The sequence below is a fragment of the Linepithema humile genome, chromosome 1 (assembly GCF_040581485.1).
Source record: "Linepithema humile isolate Giens D197 chromosome 1, Lhum_UNIL_v1.0, whole genome shotgun sequence".
Classification (NCBI taxonomy): Eukaryota; Metazoa; Arthropoda; class Insecta; order Hymenoptera; family Formicidae; genus Linepithema; species Linepithema humile.
The window spans coordinates 12,419,608-12,443,490 of record NC_090128.1 but is presented as its reverse complement, the minus strand read 5'-3'; the positions used below and the strand labels follow the sequence as shown (position 1 = coordinate 12,443,490).

The following is a 23,883-nucleotide window of genomic DNA, read 5'->3' as shown; positions in this document are numbered from 1 at the left end:
ATATGCTATTGTGTTTTTTAATAGTTTTTAAATGATTTATTTCTTTAAATATTGCATATTATTTGTGTTACTTTGAAATTATCACTACAAAATCTTCTCCTAATATCGAAAACTTATCTGCTGAATTTGAATATTTAAATTTGCAATTTAATTCAATTGGGCTTACTTTTCATATTGATATATTTCCCTAAATGACATTTTCTTGCTTTCTTCTCACTCCTTATGCCAAAAAGAAAGAGATCATTCTTTCTCTTCAATATTCTAAAAAATAAAACATGTTAATTAGATGTGATATATATACATAACACACATACCCACCCACTCAAACACACATACACACACACACGCGCGTGCGCGCGCGCAGAGAGAGAAAGAGAGAGAGAGAGAGAGAGAGAGAGAGAGAGAGAGAGAGAGAGAGAGAAAGAGAGAAGTGTGAAATGGTTCTTTTTTTAATGCTAAATTGATATATTCTCTCTCTTGAAATATGCCCAACATATTAATATTAACTTTATTTATATACAAAGTTGTAGTAGATATGTCTACTACACAAAATATTTACAAAATTTACAGAATTTACATAATTTGTAATTTTTTCTCTTGTTTTTCTTACTTCTCAAAATATAGAAAAAGCATAAAAAAGATATTTACAAAAATAAATACACTATTGAGATTATAAATTAAATAAATGTATAAAATTTGAATACATCATTTGTACAATATATTAATGCTTTGACTACTATGAGACTTACTGGTGAGAATCAGCGCATTGTTGTATTTATACCTTGAGGAATGCTTTTCAAAGATGCTTAATCATTGATACAGTAGGCAATGCGCCCTAAAAGTGGCTTGGTAGTTAAAGTAATGAATCTACTATTTCATCGTGTGTTTTACTTTGTGTGTACTGATTACAATATAGCTTACATATAGCTATTACAATAGGTATTATACTAAATTCTATTATTTATCAATATAAATAAATTTTTATACCAATTAAACAGAAGCGGATCAAGAAAGGCGTCCATTTTGTGATTCTTCTTGCATTAATTGTTTGAAGTTGAATTATTGTGCGTGCAACGATTTCGATATGTATCGATTTCAGTGTGTATCGATTTTAGTGCGCTTGCGCGGGAATTCTGAAAGGAGGACGCGACAATGTAAAAAAATACAATATGGCAGTATCTAACACGTGTTTATGCATTCTGATGTATTCTGTTTTGAAACATATTTGATGTTGTGGTATTATAACAACCGATCAATATTTTGCAACAATAGATGGTGTGATAGACTGAAAAATATACGTTAATCAATTGTTATCCAACAATTCTGTAATTGTTATATCTATTATTCAGTCATAATGTCTACTGACAATACCGCTATTGTACATAAAAATTCTGATAAACAAAAGTTTCGAAATGACAAAAGTCGCAATACTTGGAGATCGAGACAGAAAGGTAATCTATCATTATTAAATTGTTTATTAATAATTAATATTTAATAAATTGCTGAAAAGAAATTATTTTTGTTAAGGTGATTGTCAGAGCAATTCTGACGGAAGAAACTTTAAACGTAAATTCGTACAATCACCACGAGAAAATGCAAAAAAGAGCAAACTGGATGTTGGCAATAGACTGAAAGAATCTGACATAGGAATTACAGAATACATTAGCAAACATATTGGCTTCTCCGCAATAATCAAAGAGAGATACACTGATTTTCATGTTAATGAAATAGATCTTGATGGACAAGCAGTCAAGCTTACTCATCAAGATATTCCACAAGAGCCAGATGATGATAAAAAGATGGAAGATTTAAAAATATTGATATCATCAACAATATGGGACCAACTGCAAGTTCTGAAAGAAGAAAATTTTTTAAATATAGAAATTGATGTAACAGATATTGATAAAAGTCAACGCAGAACTGTTCATATAATTGCAAAAAAGTTAGGAAATGTTATTAGCCAAACAATAGACAAAGATAATAAAAAATTTATCACAATTGTGCCAAACACTAAAATTAATAAGAGTGGTAAGTTATATAAACTTGTTTATACAGATCTTTATATGATTATTCTTAATATATTTTGTTAAATTAGGTCAAAATATACGTCAAGACAATAGAATAGATTGGAAAAGACGCGGTGGTGATTATTGTCACTTCCTGTTGCATAAAGTGAATATGGATACGATGGATGCTTTAAATCAGTTGGCTGTGAATTTGAGAATAAAACCAGACAACTTTAGTTATGCCGGTACAAAAGATCGTCGAGCATGGACGACTCAGTGGGTGAGCTTAAGGAAAGTAGATCCCTCCAATATATTGAAAGCTGGTAAAAGAATACGCGGTGCATATGTAGGGAATTTTAAATATGCTAAAGATGGCCTGAAATTAGGCATGCTTCATGGTAATCAGTTTAGGATAGCATTAAGAAATGTTTGTGGAACAGATCAAGAGATTGAACAAGCAATGACATTGTTGCGTGATAATGGTTTCATTAATTATTATGGCTTACAAAGATTTGGTACAATATCTTCTATACCCACACATGAGATTGGAAAATGTTTGCTTCAAAGTAATTAGTAATATTTTTTATTATGTTAATACTTTAATGTCTATATGGCAATCATATTTTTTATTTATTTTTTTTTTTTAGGTAAATGGCATGAAGCAATTGAATTAATCCTGAAACCGCGAATAGGAGAACAGGATAAAGAATTAGCAGAAGCTAGACAAATTTATGCGGAAACCAAAGATGCTTATGCTGCTTATGCTAAGATCAAAAGAATTGATAAGATTGAAGCCAGACTTTTGAAAGGCTTACAAATATCGAGCGATAAAAATCCTTTAGGCGCGCTTGATTCTGTTCCTCGAAATATTCGATTAATGTATGTGCATGCTTATCAAAGCTTCGTTTGGAATCACATTGTGTCCAGAAGAATGAAGCAATTTGGAACGGATGTGATTGTTGGTGATCTAGTTTATAAGCAGCAAAATTGTAAAGAAAATATAATCAACGAAACTACGGATTATCCTCTGAATGATGATGACGATCCCAAAGATGAAACTAATGTTATTGGCGAAAAAAGTAGCGATGCAGTGGCAAATGAAGTAAATGAGGATAATTCAGAGCAAAATGATTTCCCGGCGGTAAAAATACTTACAGAAGAAGATTTACCAAATTATACTCTGGCTGATATAATTATGCCTCAACCTGGATGGAAAGTTATATATCCACCATATGCTAAAGCTTGGTTTGACGAATTTTTAACTAAGGACGGATTAACTGTTGATCTTAGACAAAAGAACAAGTAAGTGCTTTTAAATGCGGATCTTTAATATTGCAATAGATTGTTATAATCCTTTGTTGTATTTTTTAGAAAATACAGTTTGAGTGGTGCCTACAGAAAAATAATAGAAATTCCAACAAATCTGTCTTGGAAGATTATGCATTATAAAGAAAAACATGATAATCTTATTTTATCAGATATTGATGAAATGCGAAAACATAAACCTCCGCAGGATGAATCGGGTAAATTATTTGTTACAGAATTATTAATTGTCCAGAATATTAATTTCAAATAATTCACATTTATGTTCTACTATTTTCAGACGGAAAAAATAAAGCATTGATTATAGAAGTGTGTTTAAAACCCAGTACTTACGCTACAATGGCCTTGCGTGAAATTTTAAAGAATGATACTTCAGCAGAAACACAAGCCGCTTTATCTGCTTCTCATGATGCAGAAAACATACAATCTAATTTAAATGAAGGCAGTAACAAAGACTTGGTAGAAATTGAGAAAAATGATGAAGAAAACCATGTCAAAGATGAAGAGTTTACTGTAAACAAGGATGATACAATGAAAGTAGATGAAATAGAAAATATTTCTAAAATATGACAACTTATTTGGTAAAAAATAATTACCATAAATATTATCGTAAATAAACCATTATTTTAAAACATACATTTTTTTGTAAAAAAAGAAATACTAGAAATAAGAGTAGAGACGGGACAAAAGTAGATGTTTAAATTAATTGTTAATTATATTCTGCTTTGATAAAAATAATGCAAATGAGAAGTTCTTACTGCACAATGCACTTTGCAAAAATTTGAGAAAACGTGTGTTGCCAATAGATTAATTTTATAAAATATAAATTTTTATATTTTTTAATTAATAATTGTTAATAATTCAATAATTGTTAGTTTTATAACAAACTAAAATTAAAAACTTTAATATTTTAATTCAAGAGCTATGTTTGCGATATTAATTACGATAAAATATAATTTGACAGAGATAATGCAAACTAATTTTAAAATAAACGTTCTTATATCAATTTTATATTCATTTATCAATATGTTACGTCTTTTTCAGTGTCCGAAATATGTTTTTCTTATAGTTTTTGCTCAGATACATAAAATTCTCTCGATAAATACATACAATATTTATCTTTTTTTTCAAAGTTAAGATTTATTAGAAAATGATTGCTAATGTCTACAGACAAGCAGCCATTAAACCTGCCACATTCTCGAAATCAATCTTTTCAGTAATATTTTTAGTCTTGATGTTTTCATCTTGATTTGCAATAAATATAATTGTTTTGCTCTCCTCTTTCCAGCCATATTTCTTTACCCAATGCTTCAATGTTGCATCTGTAACAAGGTGTAAAATATAATAAGTCTTATCATAAAATATTAAATTATACAAAACAAATTGTTAAATGAGAAAATCATACCATCTACACCACCAAGTAGTTGTGCCAAAAGACTCTTATCTATTGTTTGAAATGTGATTCCAACTACATGACATACAAATTTTCTTATTGAATCCTGAAAGCCTACAATTCTGTCACAAAATTCCGACATAGATATCACCCGATCCCAAAAATGTTGGAAGTCACACCGCTCCAAAATGTCTCCCAGATACATGATTTGACTAAGGGGATCTTCCGACATCTGTAAAAATTTACATAAATGCAGAGGCATTCATCTGAGATTAATAATTATTCTATATTGTTATATAATAAATCTTACAAGTTTCTCACTCAGTAGACATTTGCACAGTACAAAGTCAGTATGTGGAAGATTTGTTAAGGCTTTTAGTAATATCTGACATGTAATATCCATGTTGAATCGATGCGGATTTAACTGGTAGAGCTTCAAAACAGCTAAGTTTGCTTCCAAATCGTAAGCATTCTCTCTTGATTGTATCTCTACATATTTTTCCAGAGTTATGAGGTTATCTGGATTGTACCTAAAACAAATATTCTGATGTAATATATCAAGAATATTTGGTTTATAACTCATTACAGGTAAAAATATATTCTTTTCAATGAATTTTAAGATTTTATTCCTATGAAATTATACACCGTTAAACAATACGTCAATATTCTCGTTGGAAAGAATATATATGCATGTTAAAGAGCATTATAAAAAAATAATACCTTTCAATGCCTTTAAGCATTCCAGCTACAGTCTGACGCATTGCCTCAGCCATTTTTATTAATATAATATTTCGAACAATAAATTCTTGTCGAAATAACCAAAATGTATTTTGGACACTTTAACCTCAAACTGCCTCAAACGTGGGAGAACGTCAAAAGCATAAATTATTGTAGGCATAGAGAAAATAGAATTGGATAGAGTGGAAAGTTCCAATTTTTGCGTTACAGGAACACATGATGATAAAGAAGCTCGTACGAGAGTAGTGCCATCTTTTGATCAGCTATTACAATGACAAAAGCGTTTTCGACACTAGGAAAAATAATACCGTGGAACTCGGATAAACTACAATGAACTGCGGTAAACTGTCAAGCAAGTTTGAATGATTGAGTGCTGAAAACATTATTGAAAAAATAAACGTTGTTATATTTATTAATTGTTTCAAGGCTGATTAATAGCATTTGGAAAAAATGGCCAAGCATCATCCAGATTTAATATTTTGTCGTAAACAGCCGGGAGTTGGTAAGTTGAGGTTAAATCTAACCTTATCTATAGTTTTGTTATGAGCTAAATGAAAGTTAGAAGCTGTTTAATTAAATTAAAATAAAACAAAAATAATAATTGTTGTTATTTTTAGCTATTGGTCGGCTTTGCGAAAAATGTGATGGAAAATGCGTCATTTGCGATTCTTATGTGAGACCTTGCACATTAGTTAGAATATGCGACGAGTGCAATTATGGTTCTTATCAGGGACGTTGTGTGATATGCGGAGGTCCTGGTGTATCGGACGCATATTATTGTAAAGAATGTACAATACAAGAAAAAGATGTAAGTTTGCCATTAATTCTATAATCATGGTTTATATATAAGTCATAGATTGAAAATGTAAATTGAATATTCCAATGCATGTTTACAGAGAGATGGCTGTCCTAAAATAGTTAACTTGGGAAGTTCCAAGACAGATCTCTTCTATGAGAGAAAGAAATATGGCTTCAAAAGAAGATAATCATATGACAATTAAAACACTATTTATAAAGTTTTTGCTAAATACAATCTTGTCAACTAATTTTTACAAAAACATTACTGTAGCAATTCCATTTTGTATTATATATCATAAGTACTGATTTCATAGTAAATTTTACTCTCTCCAAACAATGCATTGTAAACTTTAACAATTAAAGACAAATATTCTGACAAAAATACTTTGTAGATACAAGTACTATTTAAACAGTTTATTAGCTGACACAGTTCAGTAAGACTTCCTCGGCAAAAAATTTCTAATAATAATTTGTGAATTATAAAAATTACAAAGTAAAAAACAAAAGTAGACATTAAGATACAAGAAAAATAAATTTCAATATTACCATTTTCATAAAATTGCAATTAAAATAATAAATATATATGCAGTATAGTATATAATCTCTTAAATGTAAAACCACAGGGTATGTATAATATATAATATAAAAATATATATATATATATATACATTTCAAGAGACTATCTTGTTAAAAGGATGTCAAACTTAAGTTAAAATTAACGGTGGTTCTTCCGAGGGTGGTAATTCGTTTGTTTCTTGTGTTTCAACAATTTGTCGTTTTATAATATTTCCTTTCTCATCGACTTCATCAATAGATATTAAAATATTAGATATAACAGGCATAAAATTACCAACATTGTCCTCAATTTTTTCTTCTTCAGTGACCTGTAAATTTTCCATCTCTTCTGTGTCTTCTTCGACAATCTGCAAAGAACGTAATATAATCTTAAACGGAATAAAGAGTCTTAAATAATACTTAAATCATGAAACTCACATTTACTTCCTTCATAGTTGGATTCAGTTTTATTTTATACGTCTTGTACGATTTGTGATCCGCTTCGTCGATGCGCAATTCGTTTTCTTCATCCACAGCCTCGTATCTCACCATCTGAAGTCTGTAACATCCGTCTTTTTCCTGCGTATAGTGGAAGCGTTTATGTCCGTTAGGCAGTTGCAGTTGATGCGTTTCTATGAGATGTTTCGTCAGTCTGTAACTCTTCCGGTACTTAATCGGGCATTCGTGGCAACAATACCACCGCTCTGCTAAACCATGTACCCGCTCTATGTGTCTGTAACAAACAATTTCGATAAATATATGTATGAATCTATCTTATTACTGAAAGTTCCAATGATTACCTATCCAAAGTGTAGGCTCCTTTGCATGTGTAAAGACATCCCTCAAAGGTGCAAAAAAAATTCGGACCATTAACATGAACAGTCATGTGTGAGTCGAGATCCTGCTGCGACTTTGCAGCGTGTGAGCACAATTGGCAGGGAAATGTTCTGGTCGATACATGTCGGTATCTGACATGTTTCGCCAAACTCGCCGGCGATTCGCAGCTCATGTCACACAGGGAACATTTGTAATTGAACACGTGAGACCTCATATGGTCGCGTAGAATCCTCTCAGTCGGATAAAATTTATTGCAGTGTGAACACTGAAATCCCTGTACTGCAAATCATGTTGTGTATATTAGAAGAGGATAAAATGATGTAAGAATAATTTCAGAGATGTGTCAATCAATTTATTACCTTCTAGGGGAATCTGCCGCTGGCAATGTGTATGAAATTTTGTGTTGGAAGCAAACGTAGCACCGCAGTCCGGGCACGCGACCATTTTCTCTTTGGTGTGACACCTCATGTGTTCCCGGAGCTTGTACAAACTGGGATACTTGCCGTTGCATCCAGTCCACTTGCACTCGACTCCGCCCTTGACTTTATTGCCACGCGGAAAGTCCTCTGTGTGCACAGTGATGTGATATAGGAACATTTGATAGTTTGTGAACATCTTCAGGCACTCCTCCCACCGGCACAAATGTGGAGGTGGCGAATCTATGATATTCTTCCAATCCGAATCTCTGTAACATTTCTGCAAGTAATACAATTTTTATTCTTTCTGTTCCATCAACAACCAACGATATAAGATAGGTTTACTGAATGAATGCTAAATAAATATTTACAGGTAACTTGGTTCTTCTACGAATGTTGGATCCAATACATTTCAGTTTGGTGTGATAAGCATGGTAGTTAATGTGCCGTATTACTTCATCGCATACATCGCTGTTATACGGACAATCTTTCCACTGACACACATAGACCTCGTTATCATCTTTCATGCTTATCTGTACATTCGGTATGTGACTAGAAACATGCTTCAGAAATTTATCCATATGATCACTGCGAAACGTACATTTCTCCCATTCGCAGGCAAGATCCAATACTTCATTCCTCAATGGTGTTCCAACCTTGCGTCTCTTGGCACCACATTCTGAGACCGAATCGAACTCTGATTCCGTGTTGAACCAATCTTCATACTCGGTCTCCTCCCTCAGCTTTCGCTTAAGACTATCTTCGTCAGAATAAGAATAATCCTTCTGTGATTCTACCCACTTGCTGCATCTTTCTTGCACCACCTTGCTCGCTATCAATGGTCTCTCTAGATCCGCCATTGTTTATAAATATATATCCACGTAATTCACCTGAAATATCATTTACACATTAATAATCTCGAAAACAACAATTGTACATACATTCAAGGAGCATTTGAACATGCCGCCACGATGCGACGTGGAATGGCGAACTCAGCAATGAACCGACAAAAATGATTAGTTTTACAAACTGTACGAGTAAATAAAATATTCGTCTCAACATTTGACACGTTCCATGTAATGTTATCTTCAATTCGAACGTGCGGAACACAATGTGTATGATTGCAGTCTCGCTGTGACCACGAGATGCTACAATTGTTGCTTCATCGACTACTCGCTCGTTGTTGAACTCGCACCGATATTTATTTCCACAAATAACGCAGGAGTATTTACCTCGTGTATGCTTCCGTTCCAAGCATATCCAATGTTCTTCCACGAGTGTCTGGTCCGTGGATTTCTTCGGAATGCAAAGACTGTCGCATCGCTCGGAACGCGTCACCCTGCTGCCAGTTCGCGCTCAATTAACTATTCCGTGGATGATCGTAGAGGCACGACCATCTGCGCCCTGTCTTCAGGTTGTTGTACTCTTATCTCCAGATAAGTTACCACGTTTAAATTACACTAACATACTAATTTTTCCATTCACATTTCTCGACACTTAACCTACGAGCACCATCTCATGGTTCGAGCGCACTTTCCCGCCTGTCTCCCCTCTCTCTTCGCCAAGATGTTTTATAAAGATTAAGAACTACATTATGTGTATCATAAAATTTATGCCTCAGTCTTGGTTTTTTTTACAAAAGAACCAAGAGCGTATAAATTTACAATTTAAAAAATTTATTAGCATTCTGAATAAATTCAAATGCATTCGATTCAGGCGTACGTTACGTAAACTTGTAGCTTCTTTAAATAATTCTTACGCATTTTCGAAAAATGCTAAACTTTTAAGAAATGTGTCCTATTTGCAACATAATTATTTTCGCAGCTTTAATTTTGCTCTTCTATTTCTTTTTTCTCGATGTATTACATGCAGATATATTATATATTGAGATATATGAAGAATCATATAATATAAAAATGAACATATTTTAAAGGACATGGAAAATGCGGCGTGGCGGTGGTAAGAATATCAGGAAACCGGTCTATGGAAGCGTTGAAAAAGATGACAAACATATCAAAATTGGAACCAAGAAAAGCTTTCTTACGGAAGATACGCGATCCTGAAACAAGAGAAGTCATTGACAATGGGCTTTGCCTGTGGTTTCCCGGTAAGCAATATTTCCGTAATATAATTATTCAATTAGTCTTCACCATCTAAATCTATAAATTGAACATGCATTGCAATATTATAAATAGTTAACATATAAAATTTAAAATAACAGAATGCAATTATAGTACAGTTGTTCAAAAGAAATTTTAAAGCTGCGACAAAACATATTTCTCTCGATGAAAGGGAAAGAGCTTAAGAACTTGGGGCTATCCTAAATCGTATGATTGACAAAGCTTGATTTTCAGGTCCGCACTCGTTCACCGGTGAGGATTCCGTAGAGTTCCACGTGCACGGCGGACCGGCGATCCTGACGCGGCTGATGCAGGCCCTCTCGGATCTGCAGGTGTATCCGGCGTTACCGGGCGAATTTACTCGACGCGCCTTCTACAACAACAAACTGGATCTGACGGAAGTGGAGGGTCTGGCCGACCTGATAGAGGCCGAGACCGAATGCCAGAGGAAGCAGGCGCTGTTGCAGGCCGATGGTGTCCTGCGCAAGCTGTACGACAGCTGGCGGAAGGTCCTCTCGGAGTCCGTGGCGAGCATCGAGGCGTACATCGACTTCGGCGAGGAGGACAACATCGAGAGCGACGTGGTGCAGAATGCGCACCACGCTCTCAGGCAGCTGATGCGGGATTTGGAGGAGCACCTGGCCGACGGCAGACGCGGCGAGATTCTACGCAACGGCGTGAGAACGGCGATCGTCGGTGAGCCCAATGTGGGCAAGAGCAGCCTGCTGAATCACCTGGTGCAGCGAAACGCCGCCATCGTCACGCCCGTTGCCGGCACCACGAGGGACGTGATCGAGCTGAACGCGAATATCTCGGGCTATCCTGTGCTGATCGCAGACACCGCCGGCATCACGGAGGACACCGAGGACATCGTCGAGGCCGAGGGCGTCCGTCGAGCTAGGAATTACGCGAAGAACGCCGATTTCGTCATCGTCGTGGTGGACGCGGTGAAGTGGACAATCAGCGGAATGACATACAAGGATTATATGCGGGAATATTTGTCGTCGCTGCAGATGCACGAGCTGTTGGCGAACCTAGGAAAGGAGCGTTTCATTGTGATAATGAACAAACGAGATTTGCTGAAAGAGGAGGATAAAGAGCGCTTCAATGATACCGAAGCGGTTTCCATATCTTGCAGGACGGAAGACGGCTTCCAGGACTTGCTGCAATCGCTAACAGATCGTTTCGGTAAAATGTATGTGTACAATACGATGTAATCGATACTGACAATTTGATTATAACGATATCTTGTTTAGATGCGGCAGTCCATCCGCGGAAAGTCCGACAATCAGTCAGGCAAGACATAGGAATCATCTGACGCAGTGCTTGAGGCATTTACAGAATTACTTCGAGTTGTGCGCGGACGAGCAGCACGACATGGCCATAGCGGCGGAGGAGATTCACAAAGCGTTGCGGGAACTCGGGAGGATAACGGGACACGTCAGCACTAACGAAATATTAGACATTATATTCAAGAATTTTTGTATCGGCAAATAACGACCTGCCTTAGAGACGCCCTTCGCACTTCTTTGCAGGATATTCTGTAAATTTTAAGATGCGAAATGTATAATTATAAATAATATTTGTATTATATCTTTACAAGCTATTTGCATCCTTTGGTATTACACATGCGTGATAAGCGGGGAAGATCATAATTCTAAAGATACAATTGTACAAAAGATACAACAGTACTTTCCGACTTTGTTATTCTGGAAGATTCTGGAAGTGTGTAAAGCGGAATTCGTATATATAAATATATAACTTACAAAATTCACGGATGAAGAAACCTATTTTTCTTATCGTTATTAACTTTGAAATAGCGCTAGCTAGAGATAAATCGTCGCGCCATAAACAATCTTCAGCCAGCAATATTTTCACATAGAAATCGAAGAAACACAAATTGAAGTTTGCGGTGTCTACGCGTGACGACAGCGTAGAATAAAATGAATAGGAAAGAGCCTTCATAAGCATCGTATGTTTATTAACAATACACGCACAATCATACATAGAACAACCTTTTGCCTGATTATAAGATATCGATAGCCCGCGCTATACAGATAGGGCTACGTTATGTGGTTTCAAGTCGTTATCTGTATGCCATGTCCGTGTTATGTGCTAATTGTATCGTTATTATGACGTCATCATAATAACTACTCGCTCTCGCAAAAGAAATAATTTGACTTAACTTTGTAAGAAAAGCAAAGTAACTCGATTGAGAGAAAAAATGAGAAAGAAAAAAAAAACAAAAAACAAATCTTAGAAATAATCGCATACAAAAATTCGCCTTTTTTATTTCGGACGATTTCTTATATATATATATATATTATATATATATCTTACAATAGTGTGATATTCGGAATAGAGATCGAGCTTCTCTATATTAGAAAAAAAATACCAATTGATGTTTAACTAATACAATTGGTTACGAAATCCATTATACAATTATTAATTGATTAATTAACTCCATCACACAATGCAGGTGAAAAATAAATAACACCGTATGTTTTTCTGAATTTATCGTAAAAGTAAAATATTAGCGCTTGCTTTTACGATAAATTCAGAAAAACATACGGTGTTATTTATTTTTCACCTGCACGATGAACTTTTTTTCCTCCTCTTTTTACCAATTAATTTAATTCTATAAATACACATGATACGTTGCGGATTTATTGTTTTCGCTGTCGCGAACGAATTTATTATCAATACAGAATGATAAATAGATAAATCAAAACTAAAAAAAAAAAAGAAAAAAAAGTAGAATGAAACAATCTGCATGCACAAATCGATTTATAAATCAATTATATAAATCGTTCGTTACGCGGGGTTCGTCCCACGCAACAATTCGTCTTTTCTTCATCTGTTTCTTCCACTACAAACCCAAAGTGAAACTCTCGAAGAGTAAACTGATTGTTTGTACATTTGCATAGAATAGTTTGAGATCTTATCCGAAAGCAAACTAACTCGCGCTACACGTTCGAGACGCATTTCTCATCGCGGAGCACACTCGCAATTTGTCTCTCTTAATGATCTTTATTATTTATCTACATACAACATTTGACATTTTTCTTTCCTGGTTTTTTCCCAACCTTAGAAAATAAAACGCAGTTCAAAAAACAAAGTCGGTACATTTCTACCTTGCTGTTTTGAGATGATCTCAATGTACAGTCTCGTAAAGAAGCCAGGAAAAATTATATGTAAGCAAAAAATGAAGATCCTGTGAGGAGACAAGTCGCGAGCATACTTCGTCTATTTTTTTTTTTTTTTTTTTTTTTTTTGGTGGTATAATATGAAAAATCAGAGTAGAACTTAAGGATTAACGCGAAATCCAGTGAACCGCACTCAAACACGATATGAGAGATCTTCTGAATCGTTCAAATGTATCCATAATCGGCTCTGAACCAAGCACAGAGTTCTACGTATTTAAGCAAAATATTAAATATTTAAATATATGTATAATTTTCAATTGATTGATCGATTTCATATGACTTATGTCTTTCGACTGAAATTTCAAATAAAGCTTACTGCAATTTCTTTGAGAATCAATTATAAAAATCCATCAGAAGCGTAATTAGCGCGATTACATGCGTAAGCTCGCGAATAAATTCGGAAATAAGTCGGACAGACTTATGAGAGACTTAGCTATTAAATATAAAAATAGGTAACATTTTAAAATTATTTCTTAAATATAACAACTAAATGTAAATTTTTATAATTGCCTCTTAAAACGCAGTTAATAAACCTTATGTGAAATTTCTATTATGTTGAATGCTCGAGGTGTCCACACATACCGTGATTTATGTTTCCATAATATTTATATTTTACCGAATACAGAATTTTGCGTTCGATTCAGAATCGATTGTTGATAAATGCGGGCGATTAAGAAGATCCTTTACACCGTGAAGAATACGAACGAGAAAAGAGAAGCGAAAAAAGTCTGTCGAGGATCGAGTCGAAGACTCGTCAGCTCCTTTTCTCGTCCCAATGTGGTCCATGAAAAACCTTCCCCGTGTCGGAGGAAGACGTCCGTTCCCGTTCATTTACATTCGTATTCTATCCAACGCGTCCTTTGTATAATAGTGGAGAATTTTCAAGAAAAGAAAAGCGAAAGTGTGAAAGGTCTGTCGTGGATCGGATCGAAGACTATTCAATTTTCGCTCGGTTTCCTTTTCTCATTTCTGCTTGGTCCACAAAGACCATCTCTTCTTTCTCAAACAGAAAAAATACCAAGCAGTCCGCTTTATTCGTTTCGAAACGTATATTTGATTTTCCGACACAGTTATTAAAGCCGTGCATCGAAATATGCATCTTTTTTTTTTACAAGACATAATCAGCTCTTTGATTTAGAGAAAGTTGTATTTAATTTAATAAATCGCACGAAATATAACATTCCACAAAATCAACTCTGATTATGTTTCACAAAAAAAAGAGAAAAAAAAGAAGAAAAAAAAACCTATCGCCGATGTAATAACTGTATCGAAAGTCGCTTGCACACTTTAGAAATATATCTGCCTTGATATCGGAGTCAGGCAAGGCAACTTTTCGAGAAATCCGAAGTAATCGCAAGTGATTATACAGGGGAAGTATCAGTAGAAAAATCTGTCAGAATACAAAGATATCGTAAACTGAAAATCTCATGCTACAATGTCACAGACAATCGTGTCGGAATTAGCTTTGTCTCGCGAAAATCTTGAAACAAATCAACGCATCTCTGAAACCGAAACGACCGACGTCGCGACCGGGTCGCGACGCCGGTCGTTTCGGCCGCGAGACACCGGAATCAGTTGCCGATGGCACAAATCGTTTGTTTTTTTTTTTTCTCCATACGGAAAGGAAAGTCGAGATTGCATTTTATCATCGCTCTAGCGAATGTATGTCTATACACACATACACATTCTATACTTTGCATGTAAGTAATGCCTATTTTCCAAAGATATACGTTTATGAAAAAACACACACTTTCACAATCACTGAATCACGCGGGCGACTCCCTCTCATGCGCTTGCTCCGACCGATCTTCTCCACCCCCCCCCCCACCCTTTTTTCATAATTTTTGTCTCATTCACTCGATCCACGCGTTTCTGTAATCCCCTGCAAATAATCCCCTCCTGTCTTCACGGATTTTGTACTCTGGACACGCAAAGCGCAAAGCGTCAAGGCATTACAGGAACACGCTGCCGCTGAAAATCGCACGTCGCCCTCGAGGTGACTTTCGAAGAAGGTGTGCATACACGATTTCTTTTTCTTTTTTTTTTTTGTGTGTGTACTTCTCGCCGGTTTCCGAAAAGCTAAGATTCGATCGCGGCAACGTCAATTAGCACCAATTTTAATTTTAAGCACGGATACTTTCGAAAGTGCTTGAAAATATTCTAAAAGGTACCTTAGAAATTGTTTTGTTCATCAGAATTATAGATCATCATCGACAGATTTATCGTGAGATTGATAAAATTAGAAATTTTTAGAGGAAAAAATTGAATTGAATCTAGTAACCAGTATTAATCGGCGTTGCTGTTATCGTTAATAAGACTTATAACGCTAATGGATTTCTCTAGCTTATAGTGTCGCTTTTACAGCGCTATGTACAAAAGAATACTTTCAACAGTGATTTATCGAAATAGTATTGTAAAAACTCTTAAACAAACTCAAAATGGCGTATGCACACGCAGATGTACAACTTTACGCGGGACATAAGATTGAAAATAAACGCCGATCGTAAAAAATTAAGATCACGCCGCACGTTAGTGATACAACGAATCATTCTTCGAGGTCCGATCGCATCTGCAATCGCGGTTCGGCTAATCCCGAATCAGCGAATTCCCATCCTTCTCGCGCGACTCTCGTCACCGGAAACAGACGGAGATGTGGAATTCGGTTGAACCCGGAGTTAGGACTGACGGAATCGCCGGATGAAATCGGCCTCGTGCTGATACTTACATTACTAAATTCATACTTTGTTTCAGGGACCAAAGGGATATGTCACGATCCGTGAATACAACGGCCGGATCGACTAGATCGGAACAATCGAATTCTTCACGATCGAGCCGTCTCGAGCCGTTCGACGCGCCTCGCGTTGCTCTTCTTAATGCTCGCGATGTTACTCTTTTTCATTTAGTATAAAAGTCTCATCCGGTGACATGTCGATTGGTACGTAGGCAAATTCGAAAGTACGACATACACTTCGGTACACACTCGGGACTACCTTAAGACCTCGACATGCGTACGTTTTTTATTCTTTTTTAATGAGGAAATCCTTAACGATTAAATCCTTACACGCGTATTAATATGTGATGCTTATGAGTTTATGAGCTACCTATACTAAAGGAAAAAACATACACCACTGAAAGATTATATTTTCCTTATATCACGCGATCACGCGTTTATCAGCTATACTCGGATCGCCGCAAAGCTACGTTTTTTTATTTATTTTCTTTTTTTGCACTGTGCATACGCTTAGTGGAGATGTAATGTGTTTCGCGATAAATGGGAGCAAAAATTCTACGCGTCGCTCTACACTTGGTAATAAAAATTTCTATATATCCCTCCCCCCGTCGCGTCTGCGCTTCCTTTCACTCCCTTCGTATATAATCTTTCTTCTCCTACGCGCATTCAGGCATCATTACACCACCACCCCATATACAAATAGTGAAGCACATTAAAAACATAGCGGTAAGCTAAATATTAGGTATGTAAGTATTGGAAAACTTCCACTAATTCTATGCAAAGTATAGCTTGTAGAATATCATTCATTAAAACTAGGACTTACACGAGATAGTGTAACAAGTAGTGTGATAGTGTTACACGAGACGGTGTAAAATTACGACTGTCGCGATCGGGAGCAGTGTGGCCTGCCTTCGATCGGATAACCTTTCGAGAGACATAACAGTCGTAATTTAGGTACAGCTTCGTAAATAGCGTGTCCTCATATCGCCCCTTCCTAAAGATACACGCTGCATTACATTACATTGTAAAATTATAGTTGAGCTCAACTCACTATGCCCTGCCGTGTCACATCGAATGACGGAAACGAGTCGAAATCATCGTTTACTGCTTTCCCACGTCTTAGCGAAATGCATCGTTTCCAAGTGTATGTGTCAGCACATTGGTCGACACGTCGCGCGAAAACTCTCAGGGATTGAAATAACTTTCGTTGCAGCTTTCGCGTGATGTAATCGGTGCCAATAAGTCGACAAATTTTGCGTGCACACACTTGCGAAATGATCGGCACAATAATAACGAACGCTCGAATATTCTACACTTTTTCTTTCACCTACATCGTTTCGCGAACCCTAAAAAGAAGTTTGCAAACATTCAATATTCCTCTGTTAATCGATTTCAGCGTGAAAACTATTTTTAATTTTTTTAATCTTATTTTCAAAGACCTTTAATGCAGCAATAAATATTCAATAAATAATTAATAAATATTCGACGAGTAATTGATCACTCATCACAAATATCAGAAAAATTGTATTGTTTTAGAAAAATTTCCTTCAAAAACCGCGAAGGACGAATGTGGATGAAAGAAGTACAGAATGTTCGAGCGTCTCCAGATTTCTATCGGTTTGATAATAGAGAAATAGTTTGACGACTTTACTTGTTGAATCGCGGCGGTCTCCTCAACCGTGGTATCAGTTCCGTCCTGACAGCCCTGGCGTAATTCGGCGCAGCGTACTGATCGGTCACCGCAATCGGACTCTGAAGACTCTGTATGAACATGGACGAGTCCTGTATCTGACCTACGCCCGCCGCCGCCGCCGCCGCCGCCTGATACTGGTACTGGCTGCTGGTCATGTCAGCAGTCGGGTAGTGATTCGGTTGCACAAACTGCGGCGGATTTTCGTACTGCGGATACGGTATCGAACTCTCCGCGGAGAATTGCGGCATCACCGGGTTCACGTTGACCGGTGTGGTGGCGAAGCTACCAGGATCATAGGTCTGATACTGATTCAGCTGGCCGATCTGCGTGGTGTTGAACGGCGGCGATTGCGGAAATTGCGCCGCGGTTTCGGAGAACAGCATGCTCGCGACTGTCGGCTGCGGGAAGGAATCCGGTCGCGGATACGGCGAGATGCTGGCGGTCACCGCGCTGCTCAAATTCTGCACACTCGGCATACCGGCGGCGATCGGCGAGGTGCCGTATCCGTGGTACGCGGTCTGCGAGCGGCTAGTGTGATCCGCCAAATCCTTCACGCCACCGCTCTGCAACGAGCTGCTCATAATGTTGAGCTTGGATTTGACGCCGCCAATCGATCCGCCGCCGATCGTCTCGCCGCCGTGCTTGGTGCGCGCGTCCGTCAGCAACGGATGCCGCACGTTCACGATGCTCTGCGGGGCGCGCAGCGGCGGAAAATTAATCGGCGCCATCTTCGACATCGAGTTCTGCTGTTGCTCCAGCGCTTTGCGCGCGACTGCGAATGCGCTGTTGCTGTCGGTTCTCTGAGAAACGGTCGTGCTGGATTGCGCGTACGTACTGGACGGCGTGTGGTTCTCCCTGTGCAAAGCCGACGTCGGGGCCGACGATTGCTGCGTCGCAAACCTCAACGGCAGATTGCCAGCCATCCCGCCGCTGCTGTTTCTGCTTTTGTAATCCGGATTGCTCACCGGTTCCTTATAATCCAACTGAATCGGATAACTCTTGATGTTCGAATCCGCTTCACCTGGAAATTTCTTCGGACCGGCGTAATTCTTCGGACTTTTCACCGGATTCTCATGCGTGGTGCTATTCACACAAGCGCCAACAGATCTTACACTGCTAAAGGTAGAACTACTGGACTGCTTCGCAATCGACACGCTCTTGTTGTGTGATTCACTCGCAGACTTCAGATTCTCACTGTTGCCGTCATTCTTTTTCAACGAAGAGTTAATTTTACCGGCGATCGAGTTTCCGGATGTAGAGATAGCGTGCAAACTAGTATCTTTATTACCCATTGCTGCCCTAACCGACAGTTTGGACGTCCTGCTCTTATTTCCTATATGCTCTAACTTCTGTCCACTCTTTCCCTTGTCAGAAATCTGATTGCTGGTCGATAATATTTTGGTGTCCGTATTGTTATTCTGATTTTTAGACGACAAGTTATTATGGGGCTTGCAGTTGTAAGTGACAGCTGGCAGGAGCAAAGCGCTGGCTCACTTCTTGGTCATGATTTTGAGATATTCCAGAGCATTTTGAGCAGCACTGGCTTGAGCGTCTTTACTAGTCACACCGCAACCATAGCAAACTGCCACTGGCAGTGTAGACAGTTGCACAAGGCACTGGAATTTACCTGTCAAATAAAGCAATACAATATTTAGAACTACAACATTATGAATGAAATAAAATCAATTTTATTTTTTAGCATATATACGACATTAATATTAGAGACAATCTTGATAAAATTTTAAACTAAATTTCTATAAAAAGTTATTTGCGTCACGATTCATGATAATATGATATCAAAGGTCATAGATATCTCATACGTATATCAGTAAACGTTTCTCATGATGTTGTGGTGTTTAGTACAGTATAGCCAAATAAAAAATATAAATACGGACGTACTTGGCGCGAAATATTGCCTATAAGCGATGTATAAGCAATCTATAAGCAGTGGTACAAGTAACAATATGGCAGCTTTAACATCAGCTAAAAGTGTTTTGAGAAAAGAAATCAAGGATATTCTTATAAACGTTAATTCGGAAGAAAAAAGAGAACAGTCCGCAAATGTGTTTAGAAAGGTGAGCCTGGGAAAGATATATAAATCAACAATCTACTTGAATCTGCTTGAAGAGGTTATGTTCTAATGAAACAGCATGCTAAATGGAATTGTAATGTTCACAATGTATACAATTTTATCAAATTATTATCGCATTACTTTACAGCTATGCGCATTGAAACAATATCAAGAGAGCAAAAGAGTTTCGTTATATCTGAGTACAAAAGATGAAATCGATACTGTACCTATTTTAAAACATATTTTTGATATGGGAAAGGAAGCATTTGTACCACAATATCGTGGAAAAAATATGGAGATGGTAAAATTGAAGTCAATAGAAGATTATGAGACATTGCCACTAACGAAATGGAATATTAAACAGCCAAATATTGTTGACTGTCGTGAAAATGCATTAGAAACAGGTAAAACAGATAAAGCCTAACGATATCAGATAATAAATTTTAATTAAGCTTATTTCTAACATTTATTAATTAATAATAAATTCCGTAAATTTTATTTTAGATGGATTAGATTTAATAATTTTGCCAGGTGTTGCTTTCACTAGAAATGGTAAGTTTTGCTGAATATTAACATCTTATAAAAATTTATATAAATAAAAATAAATAAATTGCATCTTTTATTATCATTTTTTTTTCATTATTATTTTATTACTTATTAGGAAAACGTTTGGGACATGGAATGGGATATTATGATAAATATTTAAAAAGGTGTTTTCAAAAACAAAACACAAGGCCATATCTAATTGCAATAGGATTTAAGGAACAGATCCGAGAGGATATTCCTACTAATGAAGATGATGTGGCCGTTGATATTGTACTTACTGGATGATAAATGTAATATAATATAATAAGAAAATTTGTGATTTTGTCTATAAGCGAATAAAACCTTTCTTATATATTTTGAACTTACCACTGATAGATTTTTCTTCAATATCAACATAAGTTACTTCGAACTGCTGCTCTGACGCAATTTCTTGTAAGAATTGTACCAAATTTACATCCCCGTCATTGAAACAAGTATTCTGCAACAAAATCAGAATAATTTGCAGATAATTCTAATTTACAGATATGAACGTTTTGCATATTAATGAACACTTTTTCTTGTAGAGAAAACAAAAGAGCATATATCGGAACGTTAATTCTTCTACTCATCAAATCTGAATACAAACCTGCAGTTGAAAAAGCTTAACACCTGTGGATGACTTGAGACTCTTGTGAAATTTCGAAACTTGGACACTATGCACTGTTGACAGTGTCGAGATTTTGCTACCTTTCAGATCGGCATAACGGGCGCTCACGTTTGTATTTCTTTGCACAATCTATAATGGACAATTAATATACATGTAAAACTCTTTGTTAAGCATATAAGTGACAAAGAATGCTTCATTAATAGCTACTTCACGTTTACATAAAAACTTAAATGAAGTGGATATGACCCAAGCGTGATTACTTTCAAAATAAAATATACAAATACACGTTAGTCGCACATTGAAATATGATACATATTACCCAAATAATGGTCCGTTATAGATTTAAACAGATCGGAAAGATAGCTCACAATGTTACCGAATGGCGTTAAAGCCAAAATCACTTCCACTTCTCTAAATACACGCACCCATATACACACATACATACACGCGGGTGTGTGTGCATACACACAACAAACACGCATACATATCAGGTATTCTAACACATATATATATATATACATGTAAACTAAATACCACCACCAATCAATGCCGTTAATTCTTTTCTATTGTATATTTCATAACTGTCGTAAAATTTGTATCATCCTTTCGGTTGCATGTCGCGTCCTACTTTTTTTTTAGCAAAATCCATGAATTTTTTAAGACAATGTACGTTATTACGTTATTAGCTCCAAAATATTTTTAGGGACATCCATAACTAAACGCGTTACCGCAAGGAATTGAAATGTACAAATTTTTAAAACAGCGACAGTAATAAATGTTAAATATACAATATATAACGAAATATCCATTTTCTAACAACAATCAACAAAATGAGAAGACAAGTTCTTACCTCATCCTCGTCCACAGAAGGAGCTTGATTGTTCATGTCATGCAAAGCTTGCCACATCTTGTGAGCAGCATGTCTCTTGGCGACCTTTTTACTCTTTCCCTGGCCGATCTCGCGATATTTTAGGATTGTACAAACAATAGTGAATTGCCTTTCATGAGGTAAACCTTCTTCACCTTCCATTGTGTATTTTGGCGGTGGCCAATGACGCGACATACACATTTCTTGTAAGGCTCCAATTGGGTTGTTTACTACCTTCTCTTCCCCATACGACTGCAGTTCTTGTAAATTTTGGGAGCTACGTAAAAGCACATTATTGAATAATTTAATTTCAAGTACTTTGAATGTAGAAGTTTAACTCGCGACAAGCGATATACTTACTCAGGTAAACTATTTGGAAGTGGAGATTCTGCAGATTCGGTATTAACTCCGATTAATTTATCGAGTACAGCTTTTGCGGCGGCGTGTTTTGCTTCCTTCTTGGACCTGCCAGTTCCCATTGCTGAAACAATTGGATCTGCTTCTGAATAGTCATGCACTTATCAATTAATATGCTCCCTGTTGCCAGCTAAAATAAATGTACAACAAATATACGTACCAACAACATCAGCAACGGTGACTCTATATCGAAAAGTAGGCTCATGGATAGCTCCCTCGATTTGGACCAGTTCATACTTCGGTATTGTGCCTCTACGAGAAAGTAATTCTTGAAGAACAGAGACAGGTGTCTTGCTGGGTAGCGCCTTCATTTCCAACCGCGCTGCCTCGTGTAATGGTAGTTTCTCTAACATCATCGTATGTAATGTTACGCGAACTCTATTACGACGATTCACATTGTTTGAATGATTAGGAACGCCACCCACGCCAGCCATCATGTTAGGCCCAACCTGCTGTGGTTGATGCATTTCCTCCATTGTAAAGATCTGAAATTGTAGATATTAATGCCTGTTTTAATCTTTTTTTCAATGTTTAAAAATTAAAAATGAAACGTACAAAATCTCACGTAAATAAAGCATTAAATTCAACAACTTTCTATCATTCTGATATCATCTAACAATTTAAATATGTAAAAATAACGTTCAAATATCCAATAAACTTTATCCTTGTCCGTCCTTATCTGTATTATAATCATATATATGCCGTACGTATCAAAATCACGACGCTTGTTCCGAGTTCCAATCGTTATAAAAAAATAATAACATTACATCAGTAAACCGGAGTTAACGTTCCAACGACAAAGAAGTCGAAGTGAGATGTTCATCTATGTTAAACGCGACGAAATAACGTCTCATTGAGGCAATAAACGATATAATAAAATCGTGAGAAGACCGGCATGGCCGCCATGATTGTTATAGAATCCATCGATTGGAGCATAATATAATGTCGCGAGGGAAAATGCGCGTGACATTCGCCGGGGTCGAGACCGGCAACGAGTTGTCGTTGTTCGAAAAATGAATGTACGATATAAATCCGATGCTGTGCCGCGGCGACAGCAAACACAGCACATACCGAAGCCGTCGCCGCCGTCGCCGACCGGCATAACACATCGTCCGCTGTGCGGTTCGATCCGCGAAGCCGGAGTGAACGAAACACGCGTCTTCACTTACAGTTTTTCGGGGGAGACGTGCTACGTATAATAGTTCAGCTGGCTCCACGACAGGCCAATTCCTATGCGAAAAGCGAATCCCGCTTTTTGTGATCGATCCAAGTCTCACAAAAAGCTTGATCCGTTTGACGACAGAAAAATGGTTCACTGGCTAGCGGAGAATCCCTTCCTCGTTCGCAGCTCTGCGATATCTGTACGAATGTGTCCGCCTTTGTGTATGCGTCACGCGGAGCGCGCCATGGTGCATGTGTGTATGTAGTGTGTGTGTGTGTATGCGCGTTACACTTGCGCACCTTTATTGCGCAGATGCAGTCGAAAAGTGCTCCGGAAATACCGACACTCGATAAACCG

At 36.9% G+C, this 23,883-nt stretch overlaps 8 protein-coding genes across 14 annotated transcripts; 4 read left to right on the top strand and 4 right to left on the bottom strand.

Annotated features, from left to right (window-relative positions):
* The first annotated feature begins 1,109 nt into the window (after positions 1-1,109).
* Positions 1,110-4,610, top strand: Pus7 (pseudouridine synthase 7). Its single transcript, XM_012366756.2, has 6 exons — positions 1,110-1,451; positions 1,528-2,028; positions 2,096-2,572; positions 2,654-3,308; positions 3,378-3,529; positions 3,610-4,610. Exons 1-6 carry the CDS (start codon positions 1,355-1,357, stop codon positions 3,897-3,899), a joined length of 2,172 nt encoding a protein of 723 aa, XP_012222179.2. The 5' UTR covers positions 1,110-1,354; the 3' UTR covers positions 3,900-4,610.
* eIF3k (eukaryotic translation initiation factor 3 subunit k) lies at positions 4,444-5,637 on the bottom strand. Its single transcript, XM_012366761.2, has 4 exons — positions 5,443-5,637; positions 5,033-5,252; positions 4,735-4,954; positions 4,444-4,651 (listed from the first exon to the last, which is right to left on the bottom strand). The coding sequence occupies exons 1-4, from the start codon at positions 5,493-5,495 to the stop codon at positions 4,494-4,496; spliced, it is 651 nt and encodes a 216-aa protein (XP_012222184.1). The 5' UTR covers positions 5,496-5,637; the 3' UTR covers positions 4,444-4,493.
* Positions 5,638-5,765: 128 nt separating this feature from the next.
* On the top strand, positions 5,766-6,564 carry Phf5a (PHD finger protein 5a). The gene is made up of 3 exons (XM_012366762.2): positions 5,766-5,962; positions 6,078-6,268; positions 6,357-6,564. Exons 1-3 carry the CDS (start codon positions 5,911-5,913, stop codon positions 6,444-6,446), a joined length of 333 nt encoding a protein of 110 aa, XP_012222185.1. The 5' UTR covers positions 5,766-5,910; the 3' UTR covers positions 6,447-6,564.
* Positions 6,565-6,657: 93 nt separating this feature from the next.
* On the bottom strand, positions 6,658-8,926 carry LOC105672059 (Histone H4 transcription factor). Its single transcript, XM_012366757.2, has 5 exons — positions 8,438-8,926; positions 8,010-8,346; positions 7,614-7,929; positions 7,252-7,546; positions 6,658-7,181 (listed from the first exon to the last, which is right to left on the bottom strand). The coding sequence occupies exons 1-5, from the start codon at positions 8,924-8,926 to the stop codon at positions 6,963-6,965; spliced, it is 1,656 nt and encodes a 551-aa protein (XP_012222180.1). The 3' UTR covers positions 6,658-6,962.
* Positions 8,927-9,305: 379 nt separating this feature from the next.
* LOC105672060 (tRNA modification GTPase GTPBP3, mitochondrial) lies at positions 9,306-12,440 on the top strand. The gene is made up of 4 exons (XM_012366758.2): positions 9,306-9,480; positions 10,000-10,173; positions 10,421-11,381; positions 11,443-12,440. Exons 1-4 carry the CDS (start codon positions 9,306-9,308, stop codon positions 11,681-11,683), a joined length of 1,551 nt encoding a protein of 516 aa, XP_012222181.2. The 3' UTR covers positions 11,684-12,440.
* Positions 12,147-19,170, bottom strand: LOC137000500 (uncharacterized). The gene has a single exon (XM_067357264.1). It carries the CDS (start codon positions 19,106-19,108, stop codon positions 17,771-17,773), a length of 1,338 nt encoding a protein of 445 aa, XP_067213365.1. The 5' UTR covers positions 19,109-19,170; the 3' UTR covers positions 12,147-17,770.
* On the bottom strand, positions 19,143-23,752 carry LOC105672041 (protein Loquacious-like). Of its 5 annotated transcripts, none has more exons than XM_012366725.2 (7): positions 23,534-23,749; positions 22,525-22,849; positions 22,308-22,449; positions 21,930-22,224; positions 21,059-21,208; positions 20,800-20,911; positions 19,143-19,443 (listed from the first exon to the last, which is right to left on the bottom strand). In XM_012366725.2, exons 2-7 carry the CDS (start codon positions 22,838-22,840, stop codon positions 19,307-19,309), a joined length of 1,152 nt encoding a protein of 383 aa, XP_012222148.1. In that variant the 5' UTR covers positions 22,841-22,849; positions 23,534-23,749; the 3' UTR covers positions 19,143-19,306. The 5 variants fall into 5 exon arrangements, with proteins under 5 accessions (XP_012222148.1, XP_012222150.1, XP_012222149.1 ...); XM_012366727.2 differs by having other exon boundaries at positions 22,308-22,428; XM_012366726.2 differs by having other exon boundaries at positions 22,308-22,443; positions 23,534-23,748.
* Positions 19,580-21,369, top strand: Mthfs (methenyltetrahydrofolate synthetase). Of its 3 annotated transcripts, XM_067358825.1 has the most exons (5): positions 19,580-19,945; positions 20,036-20,291; positions 20,392-20,439; positions 20,549-20,723; positions 20,997-21,369. In XM_067358825.1, the coding sequence occupies exons 1-4, from the start codon at positions 19,742-19,744 to the stop codon at positions 20,716-20,718; spliced, it is 678 nt and encodes a 225-aa protein (XP_067214926.1). In that variant the 5' UTR covers positions 19,580-19,741; the 3' UTR covers positions 20,719-20,723; positions 20,997-21,369. The 3 variants fall into 3 exon arrangements, with proteins under 3 accessions (XP_067214926.1, XP_012222154.1, XP_012222155.1); XM_012366731.2 differs by lacking the exon at positions 20,997-21,369 and having other exon boundaries at positions 20,549-20,798; XM_012366732.2 differs by lacking the exon at positions 20,997-21,369 and having other exon boundaries at positions 19,636-19,891; positions 20,549-20,798.
* Positions 23,753-23,883: the final 131 nt, after the last annotated feature.

Excerpts from the sequence above, each read along its gene's own strand:
- Pus7 (XM_012366756.2), top strand. The coding sequence starts at position 1,355 with ATGTCTACTGACAATACCGCTATTGTACATAAAAATTCTGATAAACAA. Across the intron at positions 1,452-1,527 it reads TTGGAGATCGAGACAGAAAG|GTGATTGTCAGAGCAATTCT; the intron begins GTAATCTATCAT and ends ATTTTTGTTAAG. Across the intron at positions 2,573-2,653 it reads TGGAAAATGTTTGCTTCAAA|GTAAATGGCATGAAGCAATT; the intron begins GTAATTAGTAAT and ends TTTTTTTTTTAG.
- eIF3k (XM_012366761.2), bottom strand. The coding sequence starts at position 5,495 with ATGGCTGAGGCAATGCGTCAGACTGTAGCTGGAATGCTTAAAGGCATT. Across the intron at positions 4,955-5,032 it reads GTCTACTGAGTGAGAAACTT|ATGTCGGAAGATCCCCTTAG; the intron begins GTAAGATTTATT and ends AAATTTTTACAG. Across the intron at positions 4,652-4,734 it reads ACTACTTGGTGGTGTAGATG|ATGCAACATTGAAGCATTGG; the intron begins GTATGATTTTCT and ends ACCTTGTTACAG.
- Phf5a (XM_012366762.2), top strand. The coding sequence starts at position 5,911 with ATGGCCAAGCATCATCCAGATTTAATATTTTGTCGTAAACAGCCGGGA. Across the intron at positions 5,963-6,077 it reads TCGTAAACAGCCGGGAGTTG|CTATTGGTCGGCTTTGCGAA; the intron begins GTAAGTTGAGGT and ends TGTTATTTTTAG. Across the intron at positions 6,269-6,356 it reads GTACAATACAAGAAAAAGAT|AGAGATGGCTGTCCTAAAAT; the intron begins GTAAGTTTGCCA and ends GCATGTTTACAG.
- LOC105672059 (XM_012366757.2), bottom strand. The coding sequence starts at position 8,926 with ATGGCGGATCTAGAGAGACCATTGATAGCGAGCAAGGTGGTGCAAGAA. Across the intron at positions 8,347-8,437 it reads GTAGAAGAACCAAGTTACCT|AAATGTTACAGAGATTCGGA; the intron begins GTAAATATTTAT and ends TATTACTTGCAG. Across the intron at positions 7,547-7,613 it reads GGAGCCTACACTTTGGATAG|ACACATAGAGCGGGTACATG; the intron begins GTAATCATTGGA and ends TGTTTGTTACAG.
- LOC105672060 (XM_012366758.2), top strand. The coding sequence starts at position 9,306 with ATGCTTCCGTTCCAAGCATATCCAATGTTCTTCCACGAGTGTCTGGTC. Across the intron at positions 10,174-10,420 it reads GCTTTGCCTGTGGTTTCCCG|GTCCGCACTCGTTCACCGGT; the intron begins GTAAGCAATATT and ends CTTGATTTTCAG. Across the intron at positions 11,382-11,442 it reads ACAGATCGTTTCGGTAAAAT|ATGCGGCAGTCCATCCGCGG; the intron begins GTATGTGTACAA and ends TATCTTGTTTAG.
- LOC137000500 (XM_067357264.1), bottom strand. The coding sequence starts at position 19,108 with ATGGGTAATAAAGATACTAGTTTGCACGCTATCTCTACATCCGGAAAC.
- Mthfs (XM_067358825.1), top strand. The coding sequence starts at position 19,742 with ATGTATAAGCAATCTATAAGCAGTGGTACAAGTAACAATATGGCAGCT. Across the intron at positions 19,946-20,035 it reads ACTTGAATCTGCTTGAAGAG|CTATGCGCATTGAAACAATA; the intron begins GTTATGTTCTAA and ends ATTACTTTACAG. Across the intron at positions 20,292-20,391 it reads TGAAAATGCATTAGAAACAG|ATGGATTAGATTTAATAATT; the intron begins GTAAAACAGATA and ends ATTTTATTTTAG.
- LOC105672041 (XM_012366725.2), bottom strand. The coding sequence starts at position 22,840 with ATGGAGGAAATGCATCAACCACAGCAGGTTGGGCCTAACATGATGGCT. Across the intron at positions 22,225-22,307 it reads CTTCCAAATAGTTTACCTGA|CTCCCAAAATTTACAAGAAC; the intron begins GTAAGTATATCG and ends GCTTTTACGTAG. Across the intron at positions 21,209-21,929 it reads CTTCTGTGGACGAGGATGAG|ATTGTGCAAAGAAATACAAA; the intron begins GTAAGAACTTGT and ends TGTCCATTATAG.